General features: G+C 42.8%; 1 protein-coding gene across 1 annotated transcript; it reads right to left on the bottom strand.

The window, feature by feature from the left end:
• Positions 1–233: 233 nt before the first annotated feature.
• Positions 234–14,000, bottom strand: LOC147986025 (uncharacterized). Its single transcript, XM_087539968.1, has 3 exons — positions 13,969–14,000; positions 13,281–13,793; positions 234–372 (listed from the first exon to the last, which is right to left on the bottom strand). Exons 1-3 carry the CDS (start codon positions 13,998–14,000, stop codon positions 234–236), a joined length of 684 nt encoding a protein of 227 aa, XP_087396094.1.
• Positions 14,001–22,555: the final 8,555 nt, after the last annotated feature.

The raw sequence follows: 22,555 nt of genomic DNA, 5'->3' as shown, positions 1-22,555 counted from the left end.
GGTGATTCATCGTGTTTGCCCATAACTGACGTGGCCCTCCTCGAAGAGCGCGAAGCCATGACGGCTGCATGAGCAGGCGCGGTGACCCTCGCCCTGAGGTGCAAGAGGTTGCCGCTGTCAGTGCATCACTGGACTAAAAAGGAACAATTACACATGCAAATTCACAAGGAAAAAAAATATGATTCACGCCTGATGGCAAATGTAGTAGAAGTCAACAAGGAAACAACGATCTTTCATAGATATACAATCGCCAAAGCTAAGGAGATCACAAGCACCAAGTAAAACAAATATCCCATGCCACACAATCTCAATGTTCTGACGGCTATGAAAGAAATATTTCTGTACTCTGATACGTAAGATTCGGAAACACGTAAACATGGGCGGGGCAAGCACCCCAAGAAAGCACTATTTTAATATGAATTGTTTATTATGGAATATCAGGGGTATCACTACCCCAGGAAAGAGAACATGTATCATTGATACCCTAACTAAGACAAATGCTAGTATAGTTGCTTTCCAGGAAACCAAGAAAGAAGAGCTTACTACTGCCTTTCTTAAGTCCATTAGTGGAAGCAAGAATTTTCTTTGGCATCATCTCCCTGTTGTAGGCACTGCTGGAGGTGTTTTGGTTGGTGTAGATGCAGATATCTTTGAGGTTCTGCAATGGACCTCACTGAATTACTCTGTGTCTTGCAACCTGAAAGTTAAATCTAGTGAGACCTGTTTTAGAGTTATAGCTGTTTATGGGTCCCCATATGAGGAGGGTAAAGATGCTTTTATCTCTGAACTCCATAGCCTCTTTGTAGATGACCAAACGCCCACTCTTATAGGGGGAGATTTTAATCTAGTTAGATACCAGCAAGATAAAAGCAATGGTAATATTAACCATCAATGGGCTGATAAATTTAATGCCTGGGTGGAGATATGGGGTCTTCTAGAAATTAGGATGTCAGGTAGGAAATTCACTTGGGCTAATAACCAAGAGAATAACATCATGACTACCATAGATAGGATTTTTTTGTGCACCACTGAGCTGGAGGCTATGTTCCCCCTATGCACCTCCCAAGCTCTCCCTAGAACTGGGAGTGATCATACTCCCCTTCTATGGGATTCAGGGTTGGGGAGCAGTCCCAGGGGCTCTAGTTACAAATTTAAAAAATGGTGGTTGCTACATAAAGATTTTAAAGAATTGGCCATCAAAAACTGGACAGTTCCAGTCAAGAAAGGCAAACCAATAGATGTCTGGCAAGAGAAAGTTAGAAGATTCAGGAAATTCTCCAAAGGATGGAGTAAGAATGTAGAAGCAGAAATTAGGAAGAGGAAAACTGTCCTCACAAGAGTATGATGAGTTGGATATCAAATCTGAAACAACTTGTCTCTCTGATGTAGAGAATGTTAAGATGAAGAATATTCTAAAAAAGCTTAGATATATCTGGATTAAAGAGGAAACCAAAGCTAGACAAAGATCTAGGGATAGAGAATACTAGAGGGAGACAGGAACACCAAATACTTCAATGCTGTAGCCAACCAAAGGAGGAGGAAAAGCCTTATTCATTCCCTTGTTGGTCCTACCTCAGACACAAGGGAAATGCTTAAAATAGCCTCTGATTTCTATAAAGATCTCTTTAAGAAGGAAGATAGAGGAGGTTTCAATTTAAGTCAAGATTTTTTCTCTGATGAGGAAAAAATCTCTGAGGATAATAATGAAACACTCCAAGCTCCTTTTTGTGAAAAAGAGGTGAGGGATGTCATCTTTGGTTCATACTCTGAAGGAGCACCAGGACCAGATGGCCTATAATTTCTTTTCCTTCAAGAATTCTGGGAAGTTATTGAAGGAAATATGCCCTAGAGGCAATAATAAAGTTATTATTTATTTCCTTATAATCATGATAAATGTTTATTATTCATGCTAGAATTGTATTAACCGGAAACATAATACATGTGTGAATACATAGACAAACAAAGTGTCACTAGTATGCCTCTACTTGACTAGCTCGTTAATCAAAGATGGTTATGTTTCCTAACCATGAACAATGAGTTGTTATTTGATTAACGGGATCACATCATTAAGAGAATGATCTGATTGACATGACCCATTCCATTAGCTTAGCACCCGATCGTTTAGTATGTTGCTATTGCTTTCTTCATGACTTATACATGTTCCTATAACTATGAGATTATGCAACTCCCGTTTACCGGAGGAACACTTTGGGTACTACCAAACGTCACAACGTAACTGGGTGATTATAAAGGAGTATTACAGGTGTCTCCAAAGGTACATGTTGGGTTGGCGTATTTCGAGATTAGGTTTTGTCACTCCGATTGTCGGAGAGGTATCTCTGGGCCCTCTCGGTGATGCACATCACTTAAGCCTTGCAAGCATTGCAACTAAATGAGTTAGTTGCGGGATGATGTATTACAGAACGAGTAAAGAGACTTGCCAGCAACGAGATTGAACTAGGTATTGGAATACCGACCATCGAATCTCGGGCAAGTAACATACCGATGACAAAGGGAACGACGTATGTTGTTATGCGGTCTGACCGATAAAGATCTTCGTAGAATATGTAGGAGCCAATATGGGCATCCAGGTCCCGCTATTGGTTATTGACTGGAGACATGTCTCGGTCATGTCTACATTGTTCTCGAATCCGTAGGGTCCGCATGCTTAAGGTTACGATGACAGTTATATTATGAGTTTATGCATTTTGATGTACCGAAGGTTGTTCGGAGTCCCGGATGTGATCACGGACATGACGAGGAGTCTCGAAATGGTCGAGACATAAAGATTGATATATTGGAAGCCTATGTTTTGATATCGGAAGTGTTTCGGGTGAAATCGGGATTTTACCGGAGTACCGGGAGGTTACCGGAACCCCTCGGGAGCTAAATGGGCCATGATGGGCCTTAGTGGAAAAGAAAAGAGGCAGCCCTACATGGGCCGCGCGCCCCTCCCCTCCCTTGGTCCGAATTGGACAAGGAGAGGGGGCCGGCCCCTCTCTCTCTTTTCCCCCCTCCACAAGTCCTATTCCAACTAGGATTGGGGGGGGATCCTACTCCCAGAGGGAGTAGCACTCTCCTGGCGCGCCCTATGTGGCCGGCCAGCCTCCCCCCTTTGGTCCTTTATATACTGAGGCAGAGGCACCCTAAAACACACAAGTTGATCCACGTGATCTATTCCTTAGCCGTGTGCGGCGCCCCCAGCCACCATAGTCCTCGATAATACTGTAGCGGAGTTTAGGCGAAGCCCTACTGCTGTAGTACATCAAGATCGTCACCACGCCGTCGTGCTGATGGAACTCTTCCCCGACACTTTGCTGGATCGGAGTCCGAGGATCGTCATCGAGCTGAACCTGTGCTCGAACTCGGAGGTGCCGTAGTTTCGGTGCTTGATCGGTCGGATCGTGAAGACGTACGACTACATCAACCAAACGCTTCCGTTGTCGATCTACTAGGTATGTAGATCATACTCCCCCTCTCGTTGCTATGCATCACATGATCTTGCGTGTGCGTAGGAAATTTTTTTGAAATTACTACGAATCCCAACAGTGGCATCAGAGCCTAGGTTTTATATGTTGATGTTATATGCACGAGTAGAACACAAGTGAGTTGTGGGCGATATAAGTCATACTGCCTACCAGCATGTCATACTTTGGTTCGGCGGTATTGTTGGATGAAGCGGCCCAGACCGACATTACGCGTACGCTTACGCGAGACCGGTTCTCCCGACGTGCTTTGCACAGAGGTGGCTTGTGGGTGACAGTTTCTCCAACTTTAGTTGAACCAAGTATGGCTACGCCCGGTCCTTGCGAAGGTTAAAACGGAGTCAAATTGACAAACTATCGTTGTGGTTTTGATGCGTAGGTGAGATTGGTTCTTACTTAAGCCCGTAGCAGCCACGTAAAACTTGCAACAACAAAGTAGAGGACGTCTAACTTGTTTTTGCAGGGCATGTTGTGATGTGATATGGTCAAGACATGATGCTGAATTTTATTGTATGAGATGATCATGTTTTGTAACCGAGTTATCGGCAACCGGCAGGAGCCATATGGTTGTCGCTTTATTGTATGCAATGCAATCGCGATGTAATGCTTTACTTTATCACTAAACGGTAGCGATAGTCGTAGAAGCACAAGCTTGGCGAGATGACAACGATGCTACGATGGAGATCAAGGTGTCACGCCGATGACGATGGTGATCACGACGGTGCTTCGGAGATGGAGATCACAAGCACAAGATGATGATGGCCATATCATATCACTTATATTGATTGCATGTGATGTTTATCTTTTATGCATCTTATCTTGCTTTGATTGACGGTAGCATTATAAGATGATCTCTCACTAAATTATCAAGAAGTGTTCTCCCTGAGTATGCACCGTTGCGAAAGTTCTTCGTGCTGAGACACCACGTGATGATCGGGTGTGATAGGTTCTACGTTCAAATACAACGGGTGCAAAACAGTTGCACACGCGGAATACTCAGGTTATACTTGACGAGCCAAGCATATACAGATATGGCCTCGGAACACGGAGACCGAAAGGTCGAGCGTGAATCATATAGTAGATATGATCTACATAATGATGTTCACCAATAAAAACTACTCCATCTCACGTGATGATCGGACATGGTTTAGTTGATTTGGATCACGTAATCACTTAGAGGATTAGAGGGATGTCTATCTAAGTGGGAGTTCTTTAAGTAAATTAACTGAACTTAAATTTATCATGAAACTTAGTACCTGATTAGTATCTTGCTTGTTTATGTTTGATTGTAGATAGATGGCTCGTACTGTTGTTCCGTTGAATTTTAATGCGTTCCTTGAGAAAGCAAAGTTGAAAGATGATGGTAGCAATTACACGGACTGGGTCCGTAACTTGAGGATTATCCTCATTGCTGCACAGAAGAATTACGTCCTGGAAGCACCGCTGGGTGCCAGGCCTGCTGCAGGAGCAACGCCGGATGTTATGAACGTCTGGCAGAGCAAAGCTGATGACTACTCGATAGTTCAGTGTGCCATGCTTTACGGCTTAGAATCGGGACTTCAACGACGTTTTGAACGTCATGGAGCATATGAGATGTTCCAGGAGTTGAAGTTAATATTTCAAGCAAATGCCCGGATTGAGAGATATGAAGTCTCCAATAAGTTCTATAGCTGCAAGATGGAAGAGAACAGTTCTGTTAGTGAGCATATACTCAAAATGTCTGGGTATAATAATCACTTGATTCAATTGGGAGTTAATCTTCCAGATGATTGCGTCATCGACAGAATTCTCCAATCACTGCCACCAAGCTACAAGAGCTTCGTGATGAACTATAATATGCAAGGGATGAATAAGACTATTCCCGAGCTCTTCGCAATGCTGAAAGCTGCAGAGGTAGAAATCAAGAAGGAGCATCAAGTGTTGATAGTCAACAAGACCACTAGTTTCAAGAAAAAGGGCAAAGGGAAGAAGAAGGGGAACTTCAAAAAGAACGGCAAGCAAGTTGCTACTCAAGAGAAGAAACCCAAACCTGGACCTAAGCCTGAAACTGAGTGCTTCTATTGCAAGCAGACTGGTCACTGGAAGCGGAACTGCCCCAAGTATTTGGCGGATAAGAAGGATGGCAAGGTGAACAAAGGTATATCTGATATACATGTTATTGATGTGTACCTTACTAATGCTCGCAGTAGCACCTGGGTATTTGATACTGGTTCTGTTGCTAATATTTGCAACTGGAAATAGGGACTACGGATCGAGCGAAGATTGGTTAAGGACGAGGTGATGATGCGCGTGGGAAACGGTTCCAAAGTCGATGTGATCGCAGTCGGCACGCTACCTCTACATCTACCTTCGGGATTAGTATTAGACCTAAATAATTGTTATTTGGTGCCAGCATTAAGCATGAACATTATATCTGGATCTTGTTTGATGCGAGACGGTTATTTATTTAAATCAGAGAATAATGGTTGTTCTATTTATATGAGTAATATGTTTTATGGTCATGCACCCTTGAAGAGTGGTCTATTCTTGTTGAATCTCGATAGTAGTAACACACATATTCATAATGTTGAAGCCAAAAGATGCAGAGTTGATAATGAGAGTGCAACTTATTTGTGGCACTGCCGTTTAGGTCATATCGGTGTAAAGCGCATGAAGAAACTCCATACTGATGGACTTTTGGAACCACTTGATTATGAATCACTTGGTACTTGCGAACCGTGCCTCATGGGCAAGATGACTAAAACGTCGTTCTCCGGTACTATGGAGAGAGCAACAGATTTGTTGGAAATCATACATACAGATGTATGTGGTCCGATGAATATTGAGGCTCGTGGCGGATATCGTTATTTTCTCACCTTCACAGATGATTTAAGCAGATATGGGTATATCTACTTAATGAAACATAAGTCTGAAACATTTGAAAAGTTCAAAGAATTTTAGAGTGAAGTTGAAAATCATCGTAACAAGAAAATAAAGTTTCTACGATCTGATCGTGGAGGAGAATATTTGAGTTACGAGTTTGGTGTACATTTGAAAAATTGTGGAATAGTTTCGCAACTCACGCCACCCGGAACACCTCAGCGTAATGGTGTGTCCGAACGTCGTAATCGTACTTTACTGGATATGGTGCGATCTATGATGTCTCTTACTGATTTACCGCTATCGTTTTGGGGATACGCTCTAGAGACGGCCGCATTCACGTTAAATAGGGCACCAACAAAATCCGTTGAGACGGCGCCTTATGAACTGTGGTTTGGCAAGAAACCAAAGTTGTCGTTTCTGAAAGTTTGGGGCTGCGATGCTTATGTGAAAAAACTTCAACCTGATAAGCTCGAACCCAAATCGGAGAAATGTGTCTTCATAGGATATCCAAAGTAAACTATTGGATACACCTTCTATCACAGATCCGAAGGCAAGACTTTTGTTGCTAAATTCGGAAACTTTCTGGAGAAGGAGTTTCTCTCGAAAGAAGTGAGTGGGAGGAAAGTAGAACTTGACGAGGTAACTGTACCTGCTCCCTTATTGGAAAGTAGTACATCACAGAAACCTGTTTCTGCGACACCTACACCGATAAGTGAGGAAGCTAATGATAATGATCATGAAACTTCAGAACAAGATACTACTGAACCTCGTAGATCAACCAGAGTAAGATCCGCACCAGAGTGGTACGGTAATCCTGTTCTGGAAGTCATGCTACTAGATCATGATGAACCTACGAACTATGAAGAAGCAATGGTGAGCCCAGATTCCGCAAAGTGGCTTGAAGCCATGAAATCTGAGATGGGATCCATGTATGAGAACAAAGTATGGACTTTGGTTGACTTGCTCGATGATCGGCAAGCAATTGAGAATAAATGGATCTTCAAGAAGAAGACTGACGCTGACGGTAATATTACTGTCTACAAAGCTCGACTTGTCGCAAAAGGTTTTCGGCAAGTTCAAGGGATTGACTACGATGAGACCTTCTCACCCGTAACGATGCTTAAGTCTGTCCGAATCATGTTAGCAATTGCCGCATTTTATGATTATGAAATTTGGCAGATGGATGTCAAAACTGCATTCCTGAATGGATTTCTGGAAGAAGAGTTGTATATGATGCAACCAGAAGGTTTTGTCGATCCAAAGGGAGCTAACAAAGTGTGCAAGCTCCAGCGATCCATTTATGGACTGGTGCAAGCCTCTCGGAGTTGGAATAAACGTTTTGATAGTGTGATCAAAGCATTTGGTTTTATACAGACTTTTGGAGAAGTCTGTATTTACAAGAAAGTGAGTGGGAGCTCTGTAGCATTTCTGATATTATATGTGGATGACATATTACTAATTGGAAATGATGTAGAATTTCTGGATAGCATAAAGGGATACTTGAATAAAAGTTTTTCAATGAAAGACCTCGGTGAAGCTGCTTACATATTAGGCATTAAGATCTATAGAGATAGATCAAAACGCTTAATTGGACTTTCACAAACCACATACCTTGACAAAATTTTGAAGAAGTTCAAAATGGATCAAGCAAAGAAAGGGTTCTTGCCTGTGTTACAAGGTGTGAAGTTGAGTAAGACTCAATGCCCGACCACTGCAGAAGATAGAGAGAATATGAAAGATGTTCCCTATGCATCAGCCATAGGATCTATCATGTATGCAATGCTGTGTACCAGACCTGATGTGTGCCTTGCTATAAGTCTGGCAGGGAGGTACCAAAGTAATCCAGGAGTGGATCACTGGACAGCGGTCAAGAACATCCTAAAATACCTGAAAAGGACTAAGGATATGCTTCTCGTATATGGAGGTGACAAAGAGCTCATCGTAAAAGGTTACGTTGATGCAAGCTTTGACACTGATCCGGACGATTCTAAATCTCAAACCGGATACGTGTTTACATTAAACGGTGGAGCTGTCAGTTGGTGCAGTTCTAAACAAAGCGTTGTAGCGGGATCTACATGTGAAGCAGAGTACATAGCTGCTTCAGAAGCAGCAAATGAAGGAGTCTGGATGAAGGAGTTCATATCCGATCTGGGTGTCATACCTAGTGCATCGGGTCCAATGAAATTTTTTTGTGACAATACTGGTGCAATTGCCTTGGCAAAGGAATCCAGATTTCACAAGAGAACCAAGCACATCAAGAGACGCTTCAATTCCATCCGGGATCTAGTCCAAGTGGGAGACATAGAGATTTGCAAGATACATACGGATCTGAATATTGTAGACCCGTTGACTAAGCCTCTTCCACGAGCAAAACATGATCAGCACCAAGGCTCCATGGGTGTTAGAATCATTACTGTGTAATCTAGATTATTGACTCTAGTGCAAGTGGGAGACTGAAGGAAATATGCCCTAGAGGCAATAATAAAGTTATTATTTATTTCCTTATAATCATGATAAATGTTTATTACTCATGCTAGAATTGTATTAACCGGAAACATAATACATGTGTGAATACATAGACAAACAAAGTGTCACTAGTATGCCTCTACTTGACTAGCTCGTTAATCAAAGATGGTTATGTTTCCTAACCATGAACAATGAGTTGTTATTTGATTAACGGGATCACATCATTAAGAGAATGAGCTGATTGACATGACCCATTCCATTAGCTTAGCACCCGATCGTTTAGTATGTTGCTATTGCTTTCTTCATGACTTATACATGTTCCTATAACTATGAGATTATGCAACTCCCGTTTACCGGAGGAACACTTTGGGTACTACCAAACGTCACAACGTAACTGGGTGATTATAAAGGAGTATTACAGGTGTCTCCAAAGGTACATGTTGGGTTGGCGTATTTCGAGATTAGGTTTTGTCACTCCGATTGTCGGAGAGGTATCTCTGGGCCCTCTTGGTGATGCACATCACTTAAGCCTTGCAAGCATTGCAACTAAATAAGTTAGTTGCGAGATGATGTATTACAGAACGACTAAAGAGACTTGCCAGCAACGAGATTGAATTAGGTATTGGAATACCGACGATCGAATCTCAGGCAAGTAACATACCGATGACAAAGGGAACGACGTATGTTGTTATGCGGTCTGACCGATAAAGATCTTCGTAGAATATGTAGGAGCCAATATGGGCATCCAGGTCCCGCTATTGGTTATTGACTGGAGACATGTCTCGGTCATGTCTACATTGTTCTCGAACCCGTAGGGTCCGCACGCTTAAGGTTACGATGACAGTTATATTATGAGTTTATGCATTTTGATGTACCGAAGGTTGTTCGGAGTCCCGGATGTGATCACGGACATGACGAGGAGTCTCGAAATGGTCGAGACATAAAGATTGATATATTGGAAGCCTATGTTTGGATATCGGAAGTGTTCCGGGTGAAATCGGGATTTTACCGGAGTACCGAGAGGTTACCGGAACCCCCCAGGAGCTAAATGGGCCATGATGGGCCTTAGTGGAAAATAGAAGAGGCAGCCCTACATGGGCCGCGCGCCCCTCCCCTGCCTTGGTCCGAATTGGACAAGGAGAGGGGGCCGGCTCCTCTCTCTCTTTCCCCCCCCCTCCACAAGTCCTATTCCAACTAGGATTGGGGGGGGGGATCCTACTCCTAGAGGGAGTAGGACTCTCCTGGCGCGCCCTATGTGGCCGGCCAGCCTCCCCCCTTTGGTCCTTTATATACTGAGGCAGAGGCACCCTAGAACACACAAGTTGATCCACGTGATCTATTCCTTAGCCGTGTGCGGTGCCCCCAGCCACCATAGTCCTCGATAATACTGTAGCGGAGTTTAGGCGAAGCCCTACTGCTGTAGTACATCAAGATCGTCACCATGCCGTCGTGTTGACGGAACTCTTCCCCGACACTTTGCTGGATCGGAGTCCGGGGATCGTCATCGAGCTGAACGTGTGTTCAAACTCGGAGGTGCCGTAGTTTCGGTGCTTGATCGGTCGGATCGTGAAGACGTACGACTACATCAACCAAACGCTTCCGTTGTCGATCTACTAGGTATGTAGATCATACTCCCCCTCTCGTTGCTATGCATCACATGATCTTGCGTGTGAGTAGGAATTTTTTTTGAAATTACTACGAATCCCCACAAGTTATCAAGCAGGATATCATGGCCCTGTTTGATGACTTCCATGCAGGAAATCTTGACATTTATAGGTTAAACTTTGCTATGATTACTCTCATCCCTAAAGAGGAAGATGCTACTGAAATGAAGAAGTTCAGACCTATTAGTTTGCTGAATTGTATTTTTAAGGTTTTTACTAAGGTGCTAACTAATAGGCTGGCTACTCTTATGAATTTCCTAACCTCTAGCAACCAGTCAGCTTTCATAAAAGGGAGATTCATCCTTGAAAGTGTAGTGACAGCTCATGAAGTTTTGCATTCTACTTATCATTCTGATAATTCAGGTCTTGTTCTTAAATTAGATTATGAGAAAGCATTTGATAAGGTCAACCTAGATTTCTTGACGGAGATTCTCCAAAAAAGAAACTTTGGTCCTGTTTGGACCAAATGGATTTATCAAATTACTCACATGGGGCTCTGTGGGAGTCAAAGTCAATGGGGTTGATAGTGACTTCTTTGTAACCAACAAAGGACTAAGGCAAGGAGACCCTATATCTCCTTTACTTTTTAATATTGTTGTAGATGTGCTAACTAGAATGCTCATTAAAGCAGCTTCTCATAACCTGATAAAAGAGCTTTGTTCTGATCTTATCCCTGGTGTTGTGATATGTCTGCAATATGCAGATGACACTATCCTCTTCATGGACAAAGATGAACCTAAAGCTGCTAACCTGAAAATGATCTTGACTTGTTTTGAGAGAGTATCAGGTATGAGAATTAACTATGCTAAGAGTGAACTCATTCCTTTAGGGGTTGAGTGGGAAGATTTAACCAACTTTGTGAATACCTTTGGATGTACTGTTGGTACATTTCCAATAAAATACCTAGGGATTCCTCTACACTATGATAAACTGAGGAGGGAAGATATCCAACCTCTTATTGATAAGATTTTAAAGAGGTTGGCTGGCTGGAGAGGAAAGCCACTGTCCTACTCTGCTAGACTAACTCTCATTAAAGCTTGTTTAGCTAGTATTCCTATATATTTGTTGTCCTTCTTTAAGTTTCCTAAATGGGCCCTAGATTTGATTAACAGTCAGCTAGCTCATTGTCTTTGGAGTGACTTTAAGGGGAACAGGAAGCTTCATCTGGCCAATTGGCACCTAGTTTGTATGAAGAAAGAACATGGAGGACTTGGGATCCCTAACAACAAAGATCTTAACCTGTGTTTACTGGGTAGCTGGTTCAAGAGATATGCCCAAGATGAGGGCAAAATCTGGAAAACCATTGTAGACAACAAGTATATTAGGAAAGCTCCAAATATATTTGCATGTAGGCCACAGGCCTCCTCCAATTTTTGGCAAGGGGTTATGTGGGCTACCAAAGCTCTTAAGTTTGGCTATAGATGGGTAGTAGGAAATGGTAGGAAGATTAGATTTTGGGAGGATATCTGGTTTGGAACCTCCCCACTCTCTGTTCAGTTTTGGCCTTTATACTCCATCTGTCACCAGCAATGTGTGACAGTTTCTGAAGTTTGGGACGGGAGTAACATTAAACTTACTTTTAGGAGGATATTTACCCCTACCATGATGGAAGAGTGGTACTGCCTTGAACAAATCATAAAAGAGATTGTGCTCAAAACAGATGATGATGCAATGGTCTGGCAGTATGAATCCAAGGGGGTCTACTCTTCTAGCTCTCTGTATGCTATAATTAATTTTAGAGGGGTGAAACCTGTCTATATCCCTTCTGTTTGGTCCATTGTTGTGCCTCCCAGAATCCAGGTTTTTCTCTGGCTCCTGGCGCATAATAAACTTATGACTAAGAACAATTTTCTTAAAAGGGGGATAGATAGGAACCCTGACTGTCTTTTCTGCTCTGAACAGGAAACTGTAAATCACTTGTTTTTTGACTGTGTGGTTGCAAAAAACGTCTGGGGTGCAGTCTCCTCGTTTCTTTCCATAGAAGTAGGATCTAGCTACTTTTCCATTGCCAAATTTTGGCCTGCTAACAAGAAACATGAAGTACTCAATGCTTTTTGTGCTTGTGTCTTGTGGAGCTTGTGGAAAACTAAAAATAAACATGTTTTTGACAACGCAATCTGGTCTGATGTTAAACAGATCTGGTGGCTGGTCTGGAGGACCCTCAAGAGGTGGATGATTCTGTACACCAAGGACTCGCTCGAGAAAATGCAGGGGATACTTCACTGGATATCCTGCATACTCAAAAGCCCACTCCAATTGAGTTTGGAGTGAAAAGGAACTTGATGAGCACTGGAGGTGCCACTCATGCCTCTTCCTACTCCAAGCTTAATTTCGGGGCTTGCAAAGAGGGGTTCCAGAGTCCAGACTCTTCAAGGCCGAGTGATCCACCATCAAAAAATGCGGTCCAAGTGATTTCGAGTCTTGCGTCACCTCTCGACTGGCCTGGCACACCAACTCAACCCCTCAAGAAGATGAAGGGGGCCTTATAGAGCATATCAAGGAGGTCTGCAAGATGCTTGATGCAGAAGACGGGAGGATGCTGGCGGATGCATGTGGAATGCGGATCTCACTTCTGTAGTGTTCATCAGTTTTAGTGTTTTCAGGGTTTGGGGAGTTGGATTTCTGAACCTGTAATAGGCTGCAGGCCTTTTGTTCTTTACCTTGTTTATTTTTTGCTCTTTCAGAACATGCGTTTTTGAGGCATGCATGGTTGTTGGGAGTGGCTTGGTTTCATTTATTTTGAATGGAACCGAAGGGCGACAAACCCCCGTGATGATCTAAAAATAATAATTCGGAAACACGTGTAGAACACTCGTGTAACTCCGGTTTTTTCTCTCTCATGCTGCGCTCGAGTCTCTTTTTCGTCCACAGAACTTTTAAGAACTCACCATCTCCATAGAGGTAACTGCTAACTATGAATGTCAAATGTTTTCTGTCCGGGACCAAATAAAATAATCCGATTTCAAAGCGGCGCTCTCTGTACTTTGCAATTGCATGATTTATAATGCATGACAGTTTTCCAATGGTTCCGTAATTTTCTATAAAATCCGGCCATGAATTGATCGACCACACCTCAATCCACGCAAAAATCCTCCATCTCTCATTACATAGCTCCAATTCGTGGCGCAGTGCCGTTGATTTAAGTACAGCTGCAGGTTTAGCCAATGCCCTCATGCCATACTCGTCACGAACACATAGCCTGAACGTCTTCTTCGGCCTGATAACCTTGTGGTCTTTTCCAAAAACTAGAGATCCGACCTTCTGTTTCAAAATAAATAAGAACGCCTTCATCGAAATCTTTGGTTGGCGTTTGATCCTGGGTATGACATGAGCATCCTAAATTAATGCATCACATGATTTCTCAAAGAAAACAAAACCCTTAGGAGCTAGTAGTATATGCAAGTAAGCAAAAGAAGTGTACTAGAGTATACATGCATGAACAGCTAAAAGAAATATAGAAACACAAATAAACAACCCTCGTTCGCATGTACCTGCAGCTGCCAGCGACGGTAGTAGTCTTCATATGCATCATGCAAAGAACCCGGCGAATTGATGGAGGACTAACTAGGAAGCCCTCGTCTACTAATAGTCCTACGCGTGGTAGGTTAGTTTCTTTCTTTTTCTTTTTAGGGGAGGTTAGTTTCTTTCTTTTTCTTTTTATTTTTGACGGGGAAATATTTGGAGCTTTTATTCAACAATCGAAGCCCCTGCAGAATCTGCAAGGAGGCTAGTTACAATGATACCAGGGGCAGAGTCAAACCAACATTCTGTTACATCCAGTGTGCTTGCATGTCTAGCACATAGGTGAGCAGGGTAGTTGGCTGTTCTCGAAATATATTGAATACAGAAAGACTTAAAACTATAAGAATGCTCCAAAATTTCGGACAGGATGGGCGCCACAACAGTCCTATCATCAGGACGCGAGTTCCAGAGATTAACGACATCCAGGCAGTCGGATTCTATCACGACTTTCTCATAACCCCTGAGCTTAGCAAATATGACACCGTCCCGGATTGCTAGGGTTTCAGAGATAAGAGGGTCGGTAATCCCCTGATAAGGTTTACACCATGCAGCTCTGAAAGTGGAATGGGATCGAGCAACTCCTCCCACCCCTCCTCTTCGAGCTTCCAATGCAACACTTCCATCAGTGTTTATCTTGACCTCCCCCTCCTCAGGTGGCCTCCATCCATGGCCCGGAAGCAGCCGGGCCTGAGCCTTTGGTAGATCAAGCAAAGCTAAAGTATCTTTGGTCATTTTCATGGACTGTATTGGGTCGAGGACACCTTTATCATGAGTTATATTATTTCTAGACGTCCAAATAGCCCACATGATCGTCACCAGTTTGGCTCGATCGGACTCAGAGAACTTGGGATCACAAATGATATCCTTTGACCATGTTAGAGGGTGTAGGTCAGGTCGGTTTACCCCAAGCCAAACCGGAGCTTGAGTCCAAAACCCTCTCGCGTGGGAACAATTCAACAATGCATGCATCATGTCTTCATCTTCATGCTGACAAATTTTGCACTGGCTCACTGTTGCTATATGTCGATATTTGAGTGTGGATTCTACTGGCAGAATACCTCGTAAAACCCTCCACCAAAATACTCTCACTTTTGGCAGAACCTTCAGTTTCCATAATGTGGTCCATAACTGTTTCTCTGTCGTTGATGTTTCGACTACCGTCCCTTCCTCTAGAGCCAAATGCTCGTTCTGAGTCACGAGAGCGCGGTAAGCTGACTTGACAGTGTATGAACCAGATCTCTCCAAAGCCCATACCAAAATATCATCACCACAGCCAATCCTTAGGGGGATGTTCAGAATGGCGTCTGCATCTGATGGTATGAAGTTCTCTCTCATTACCTGATCTTTCCAGAGCCAAGTTCCGGGTCGATAAGATCAGACACTTGCTGTAGATGCGCATTACCAATGTGAGCAACCGGAGTCATAGTTCTGGTATCAGGGATCCATTTGTCCTCCCAGATAGAAACGGTCGTGCCGCTTCCAATGTGCTTAAGCAAGCCCGATTTCAACGCTTCCCTGCCTGCGATTATAGCCCTCCACACAGCAGAAGAAAACTTAGGTGCAGTAGCTTGCAAGAAATCACAGGAGTGGAAATATCTTCCTTTCAAGACCCGCGAACACAGAGAGTTGGGATTCATCATCAAGCGCCACCCATGCTTGCCGAGTAGTGCTAAATTAAAGAGTTGCAAGTCTTTGAATCCCATCCCTCCTTTAACTTTTGGTGCAGCCAAAGAATCCCAAGATAACCAATGTAAAGGCTGGCGATCAAGGTTACTGCTCCACCAGTATTTGGCCATAAGCGAGGCCAACTTCTTACACACTTTTTTCGTTAGCTGGAAGCAAGACATATTGTATGTGGGAATTGATTGGGCGACTGCTTTAATCCTGACTTCCCTTCCAGCGCATGAAATAAGTCTCTCTACTCCACCTTGGAGTTTTGACCGAATCCTCTCCCCGATGTGGTCAAAAGTTCCTCCAGTAATTCGACCGACAGCCGTTGGAAGGCCAAGGTAGCGTTCACCAAAAGCTTCCACTGAAATATGCAGTGTTTGCTTTAGTAAAAACCTTGTAGGATCAGGAGTGTTTGGGCTAAAAAATATTGCACTTTTTTCTTTATTCACTGCTTGACCAGAACACTCCTCATAGATGCGAAGAATCTCATTCAACCGATGAGCACTCTGCACCTTAGCTTGCAGGAAGATCAGGCTATCGTCCGCAAAAAGTAAATGATTGATCCAAGGACATCGATAGCTAACACGTATGCCTCTGTCAATATAAGTCCCTCCATAGAAATTCAGCAGTGAAGTGAGGCCCTCGGCACAAAGCAAAAACAAGTAAGGTGATACGGGGTCACCCTGACGGAACCCCCTGGAGGGAGAGAAGAAAGGGAGAAGCTCGCCATTTACTCGAACAGCAAACCGCACTGAAGTTACGCACTTCATAATGAGACGAACAAATTCCAATCCAAACCCCATCTTTAGCATAATCGCTTCGAGGTAGTGCCACTCGACGCGATCATAGGCTTTCATCATATCTAACTTAATAGCACAAGCAACATTTCCTCCCTTCTTCCTTCGCTTCATGGCATGCACGCTTTCATACGCGATTAAGACATTGTCTGTTATCAGGCGAACCGGGACGAATGCGCTCTGCTCCGGTCCAATAATATCATCCAAAAACTCTCTCAGCCGATTAGTGATCACTTTGGCAGCAACTTTATACAGGACGGAGCAAAGAGAGATCGGGCGATATTGGGAAATCTTTTGTGGAAAACGTACCTTGGGTATTAGGGTAATGGATGTGTCATTCATACCCGCTGGCAGTTCCCCACCATTCAAGAAATCAGGCACCGCTGGAATTATGTCATCCTTTAGGAGATTCCAGTGCCGCTGAAAAAAACCCGCGGTGAAACCATCGACTCCTGGGGCTTTTGACGGTGCCATTTGAAACAGAGCTTTTTAACTTCTTCCGCCGTGTATGGCTTTTGCAGCTCGTAATTCATCCGGTCCGTAACTCTGCTGGGCACAAACTCGAGCAGATCTTCCATCTGCCGAAAACCTTGAGACGTATATAAATTTTCGAAAAAACTTTGGACCTCTTCCCGATCCTCCTCAGGAGTGGTGCACATAGTACCATCCGAGCGTTCAAGTTTCTCGATCCGGTTCATGCGCTTACGCTGAGACATTTGGGCATGGAAATATCCCGTGTTCCTGTCTCCTTCACGCAGCCATGGTACTCTAGACCGCTGTCGGGCCCAAATCTCTTCTTGGTGCATGGCAAGTCTCAACTTCTTCACAATCGCCTTCTCCTCCTCGGACGGCCCACTGCCCACAGATCGACTCTGCAGCTGTGTTAGTTGTTCACGTAACTTACGTATTTTGCGAGCAAGACAACCAAACTCCCTTTTACCCCATGCAGATAACTGTGTCTGTAAGTTGTTCAGGGCCTCAACCACGCCACCTAGGCCGTGCCAACCCGACCCCTTCTGCCAAGAGTCTAGGATGAGCTGGTCATAATCCGCATGTGTCTGCCACAAGTCCTCATATCGAAAGGGTTTGGGCCCTCGATGTACACTGGAAGTTAGATTTTCCCTTAGATCTGCTAAGACAAAACAGTGATCTGACTCCGCAGCAACAATGTGCCGAACTTTGACATTTGCAAATAAATCAGTAAGAGCTGTGTTGCCAAAGGCTCTGTCCAGCCGGGCTTTAACATTTGATCGACCCGACTGCCTATTATCCCATGTATATTCCATGCCTGACCAGCCCAAGTCAACCATTGCACACTCATCCATTACTTCCTGAAACGCTTTCATCTGCCACTCGGGTCTTGGTGAGAGAGAAAAGTGTTCGGAGCCGAATAACGTTTCGTTAAAATCCCCAATGCACATCCATGCTTCATGCCGGATAGCAAACAAAGTTCTCATGAATCTCTAGCTGTGGCATCTATCTTCCACGCGCGGAGCTCCATAGAAGCCTGTGACACGCCATTTTTTGGATGTATCATTTTTCCTCTGCACCATAACATCGATATGGGCAGAACTATAATTTCTAAGCTCAACATCTAGCTCAGCAGACCAGAACAAGAGAGTTCTGTAGATTCTTCACTCTCTTGGCTGAAATTTTGGTCTCCATAAGAAATAAGAGACCGGGCCCTTCCTGCTTCACAATGCTGCGAAGCTCCCGAACTGCCTCGGGGTTCCCAAGCCCCCGACAGTTCCAGCTGAGGCAACTCATCATTCCCGGCGGGGCTGCTCTGCAGCCGCCGCCGAACATCCTGAGTTTTGAGAGTTAGTGGGAGTCGGTTTTTTCTTTTTGGTTTCTGGCTCCCTCCCTGACTCCTTCTCATCACCATCCGAACGTACCTCGCCCACTTTAAATACCACCACAACATTTGTGGTTTCATTCATTTGTGGTTTCTGCGGTTGATCAGTCGGAGGCAAAGTGATCTGTCGATAAACTTGCTTCGTTCCATGAGGGCCCCCCTTTGTCTTATTCCTCTGATCATGCTTCTTTTTAGGCGAGTTAACCTCTAGACTGGGATCAGCTCTAGCGTTTGTAGCACGAGCATCTTTAGTGCTACTTTGGCTAGACTGTTGCTCCTTGGACGAGCTATCATTAGACACACCTTTTTTCTTCTCCTCTGGCGCTCTCAGGCTTGTTTTAAAAGGTAGCTCACCCTTTTCATCACGCGTACCAGGAGTCGGACAATGAAGGTCAGAATGTCCCAGTCGCCCGCATGAGAAACAGAAATTTGGTACTTGCTCATATTGAATATCATACCAGTCCCTCCCACCTCTTGCTGCAGAATCAATTAAGATCCACCTGCGAAGAGGCTTTCTTACATCAATGGTAACCCTAGCTCGCAGGTACCCACCAACTGGGTCGAATTGCACAGATGATGCATTCTTATCGATTTGTTTGGCCACTGCTTTTCCCATCACATCATTCCGCAAAGAACCCGGCGAATCGATGGAGGACTAATTAGGTAACCCTCGTCTACTAATACACCTACGCGTGGTAGGTTAGTTTCTTTGTTTTTCTTTTCTTTTTTTGTAGGTTAGTTTCTTTGTTTTTCTTTTTAGGGGAGGTTAGTTTTACTATTGGAGTAGTATAATCATTGGACGCGTATGCACAGGAAAACCAACGTACACACGCACGCCCGTGGCGCATCCAAACCAACGCACATGTACGGCGTGGCCGATCCCAATAGGACCACCGGAACAGCACAGCGCACGTCGATATTTTTTTAATCTATATATCTATATCTATACTTACCAAAAGTTCTGAAAACTAAAAAAATGAAATAAAATGTTTAATAATTTTAAATGCTTGTGCATTCAAAAAATGTTTGCGGTTTTTAAAAAATGTTCGCATATTCAAAAGATGATTGCGATTTTGAAAAAAAATCTTCGGAAAATCAAAAAATGATCATGATTTTTATAAAGTTCGTGTATTAAAAATGTTAGTGAAATTGAAAAATAATTCGTCACTTCAAAAAGTTCATGAATTGTAAAACATCCTAAAAATTCAAAAACAATTCGTGACCTACAAAATAGTTTATTGATTCATAAAATTTTTGCTGATTCAAAAAAAATCATGCATTTCAAAAAGATTCGTTAAATCAAAAAATGGTTGTGAATTTCAAAAATTGTTCCACCAATTTCCAAAAAATGTTCGTTTATTCTAAAAATGTTCGCTGGTTAACGAAAACGTTTAATTTTTTTCACAATTTTAAAAAATGTTTGCAAATAGTATAAAATGTTCAAGATTTTAGATTTTTTTTCAAAATCTGTAAAAATGTTCATTAATTTGAAAAATGTTCATGTTTTAACATATGTCCATGGGTTCAAAAAAATGTTCATGATTTTCAAATCTGTTCACGATTTCATGAAAATGTGAGTGATAGTGTATCTGGGTGATGCAACAAAATGTGGTCATGGCCATTGAAGATTATAAAAAAAATTCGTACCGTTGCAACGCACGGGCCGTTTTGCTAGTCTATATCTATATCTATACCTACCTACTAATAAAGTACAGAGCGTTTCTGCCCGTCCAACGTTATATGTTTTATAAAAAAGCCCTTGATTTTTTTAAGTAACCCGTGGTCCAACATTAAGTGTCCTTTCTCTATTGGGTTTTGGCCCAACAGCGACAACCGCTATCTCGTATGGTTTTAAAAAAACCTGGTTTTTCTTTAAGTACCCCGCGGTCCAACATTAAGTGCTCTTTCTCGGTTGGGTTTCGGCCCAACTACGACAACAACTATCTCGCGTGCATGACGCCAATTAGTATTCCATGTTGTAGGCCCAGTTTGCTCTGTTTTCAGCCTGTTAGGTCCCTGCCTTTTATTATTTACAAAGAATATGTAAAACATGATTATGCTATAACTTTGCAACCGTAAGTCGGATTAAAATAATTTGTGTATGTAGTATGATTCAGAAAAATGCGAGGTTTCCAACCGTCCTGTTATTTGTTTCCGTTAACCACTTTGAAATTCTGTTCAGAACATAAACTTAATTAACCTAATTAATTACTACAATGTATTTTGGGAAATGCTAACACACAATATAACTTTTATAAAATCTTTATATATATGAAATATGTTACAAGGGCCTATATGGATCGAAGAGAGTATGAATGATCGATTTCAATGGGCATATAGGAGTAATAAAGAAAGAAGAGAATAAAGGATGTGATCAGTAGGGATAAAAAGAATGGGAGATTCAAAAGAAAATATGAACGAGAGAATAACACAAAAGAATTGGTATGAATACCAAGGACGTGACATGCATGCAATGCAATAATAAAAAGGATTAAGCCGAATGATGTGGGAGGGACACACATAATTTCCGCTAGACCTTAGTGGGTGCCTCTCTGTCATGCCTGGGCATAATTCGGATGTTGTTCGGCCGTGCTAACGGATATTTTAGTGGACACATCAATTATCTCTCCCGTTATAACCCACAGATATATGTGCTAGTACTGAACGCTCTGCCCGTCCGTCGTCATACGTTAAGGCATTGATTTTTTCTTTAAGTAACCCACGGTCCAACATTAAATGCCATTTCTTTGTTGGACTTCGGCAGAACTGCGGCAGCCGCTATCTTGCGCGTCGGAGCGCCGGTTATTATTCCGCATTCAGCTGCAGTAGGCCCAGTAATATCTATTTTCAGCCCGTTAAGTCCATGGCTTTTATTATTCACAAAGAATATGTTAAACATGATTATGCTATAACTTTGCAACATAGAACGGATTAAAATAATTTGTATATGTTATTTAATAAGAAAAATGCGTAGTTTCCAGCTGTGCTACTATTTGTTTGTTAACTACTTTAAAAGTTTGTTCAGGGCATAAACTTAATTAACCTAATTAATTGCTATGGTGTATTTTGGAAAATGCTGATACCCAATATAACTTTTTTATAATCTTTCTATATGAATGAAATATGTTACAACTGCCTATATGGATTGAAGGAAGTGTGAATGATCGATTTCAATGGGCATATAGGAGTAATAAAGAAAGGAGAGAATGAATGGCATGTCCAATAGGGATAGAAAAGAACCGAAGATTCAAAAAATATGAAGGAAATAATAACACAAAGGAATTTATATTAATACCAAGGGCATGGCATGTATGCAATGCAATAATAAAAAGAAATTAATACCAAGGGACATGGGATGGGCAACATATATGCGCTGCTGCATAGTGTGCGACCATTATGTGCAACAGAAATAAGAGCGTCGACTAGTATGCAACAAACTGGGGCCGTGTCGCTTAGACGTGCACACATTTTTTTAATTAATTTTCAAGCATATGCAGAGATGGCCTAAACACAGTTAATAGAATCCTTTTATTAAGATGAGAATCATCGTACAGAAACCGTACCAAAAGTATTGTATGTGTAGCATGCTTATTAACGTACTATTGATATGAATTCCTGCTTGACCTCAGTGTGCGCCTCTATGCCGCTATCGGACACAATTCAGATACTGTTGGGCCGTACTGACGGATATTTCAGTGGACACGTCAATTATTTTTCCCGTTGCAATGCACGGGCTGCTAGTACAGTATAAAAATCAAAATCGCTCATGTACACGAGCATACACTCACCCCTATGAACGCACGTACGCACACCCTACTCATATGAGCACCTCCGAGAATTAAGCCGGCATAACATCTTGAGATTGACTAAGTAACTACGGGCGCCTCATAGTTGACGGAACGTCTCATCCCCCTAAACGAACATTGCCGACAAGTCCGAAATAAATTTAGAAAAATGCAAACACCAATGTTAAGTCTAGAACCCATGATGGGCTAAGGATATCACTGTTCTCCTAACTATCCAACCACATGTTGCGCAGGTTGATATCAACGCCAACACAAAGGCGCGGAAACTCTTTTTTTCGAAAAGCGAAATACCCCAGCCTCTGCACCTCGCGTGATGCACACAACCATAAGGGTGCTAGTTCAGGGTGCGAGAACTCCCAGGGGGGCACACATCTGTTGAGCCATGCCGGCTGCCTGATTGCCTCACGAGAGTACATCAATTTTTATG

Source organism: Triticum urartu, chromosome 2A (genome assembly GCF_056163025.1).
Source record: "Triticum urartu cultivar PI428250 chromosome 2A, HENAU_Tu73, whole genome shotgun sequence".
Classification (NCBI taxonomy): domain Eukaryota; kingdom Viridiplantae; phylum Streptophyta; class Magnoliopsida; order Poales; family Poaceae; genus Triticum; species Triticum urartu.
This window is presented reverse-complemented; position numbering and strand designations above follow the sequence as displayed.

Bases quoted from the DNA above. Each gene is read 5' to 3' on its own strand.
- LOC147986025 (XM_087539968.1), bottom strand. From the start codon at position 14,000: ATGAAGACTACTACCGTCGCTGGCAGCTGCAG. The intron at 13,794-13,968 runs GTACATGCGAAC...TGTCATACCCAG, and splicing joins ACCGTCGCTGGCAGCTGCAG to GATCAAACGCCAACCAAAGA. The intron at 373-13,280 runs ACGTGTTTCCGA...CCGCCCATGTTT, and splicing joins GAGTTACACGAGTGTTCTAC to ACGTGTTTCCGAATCTTACG.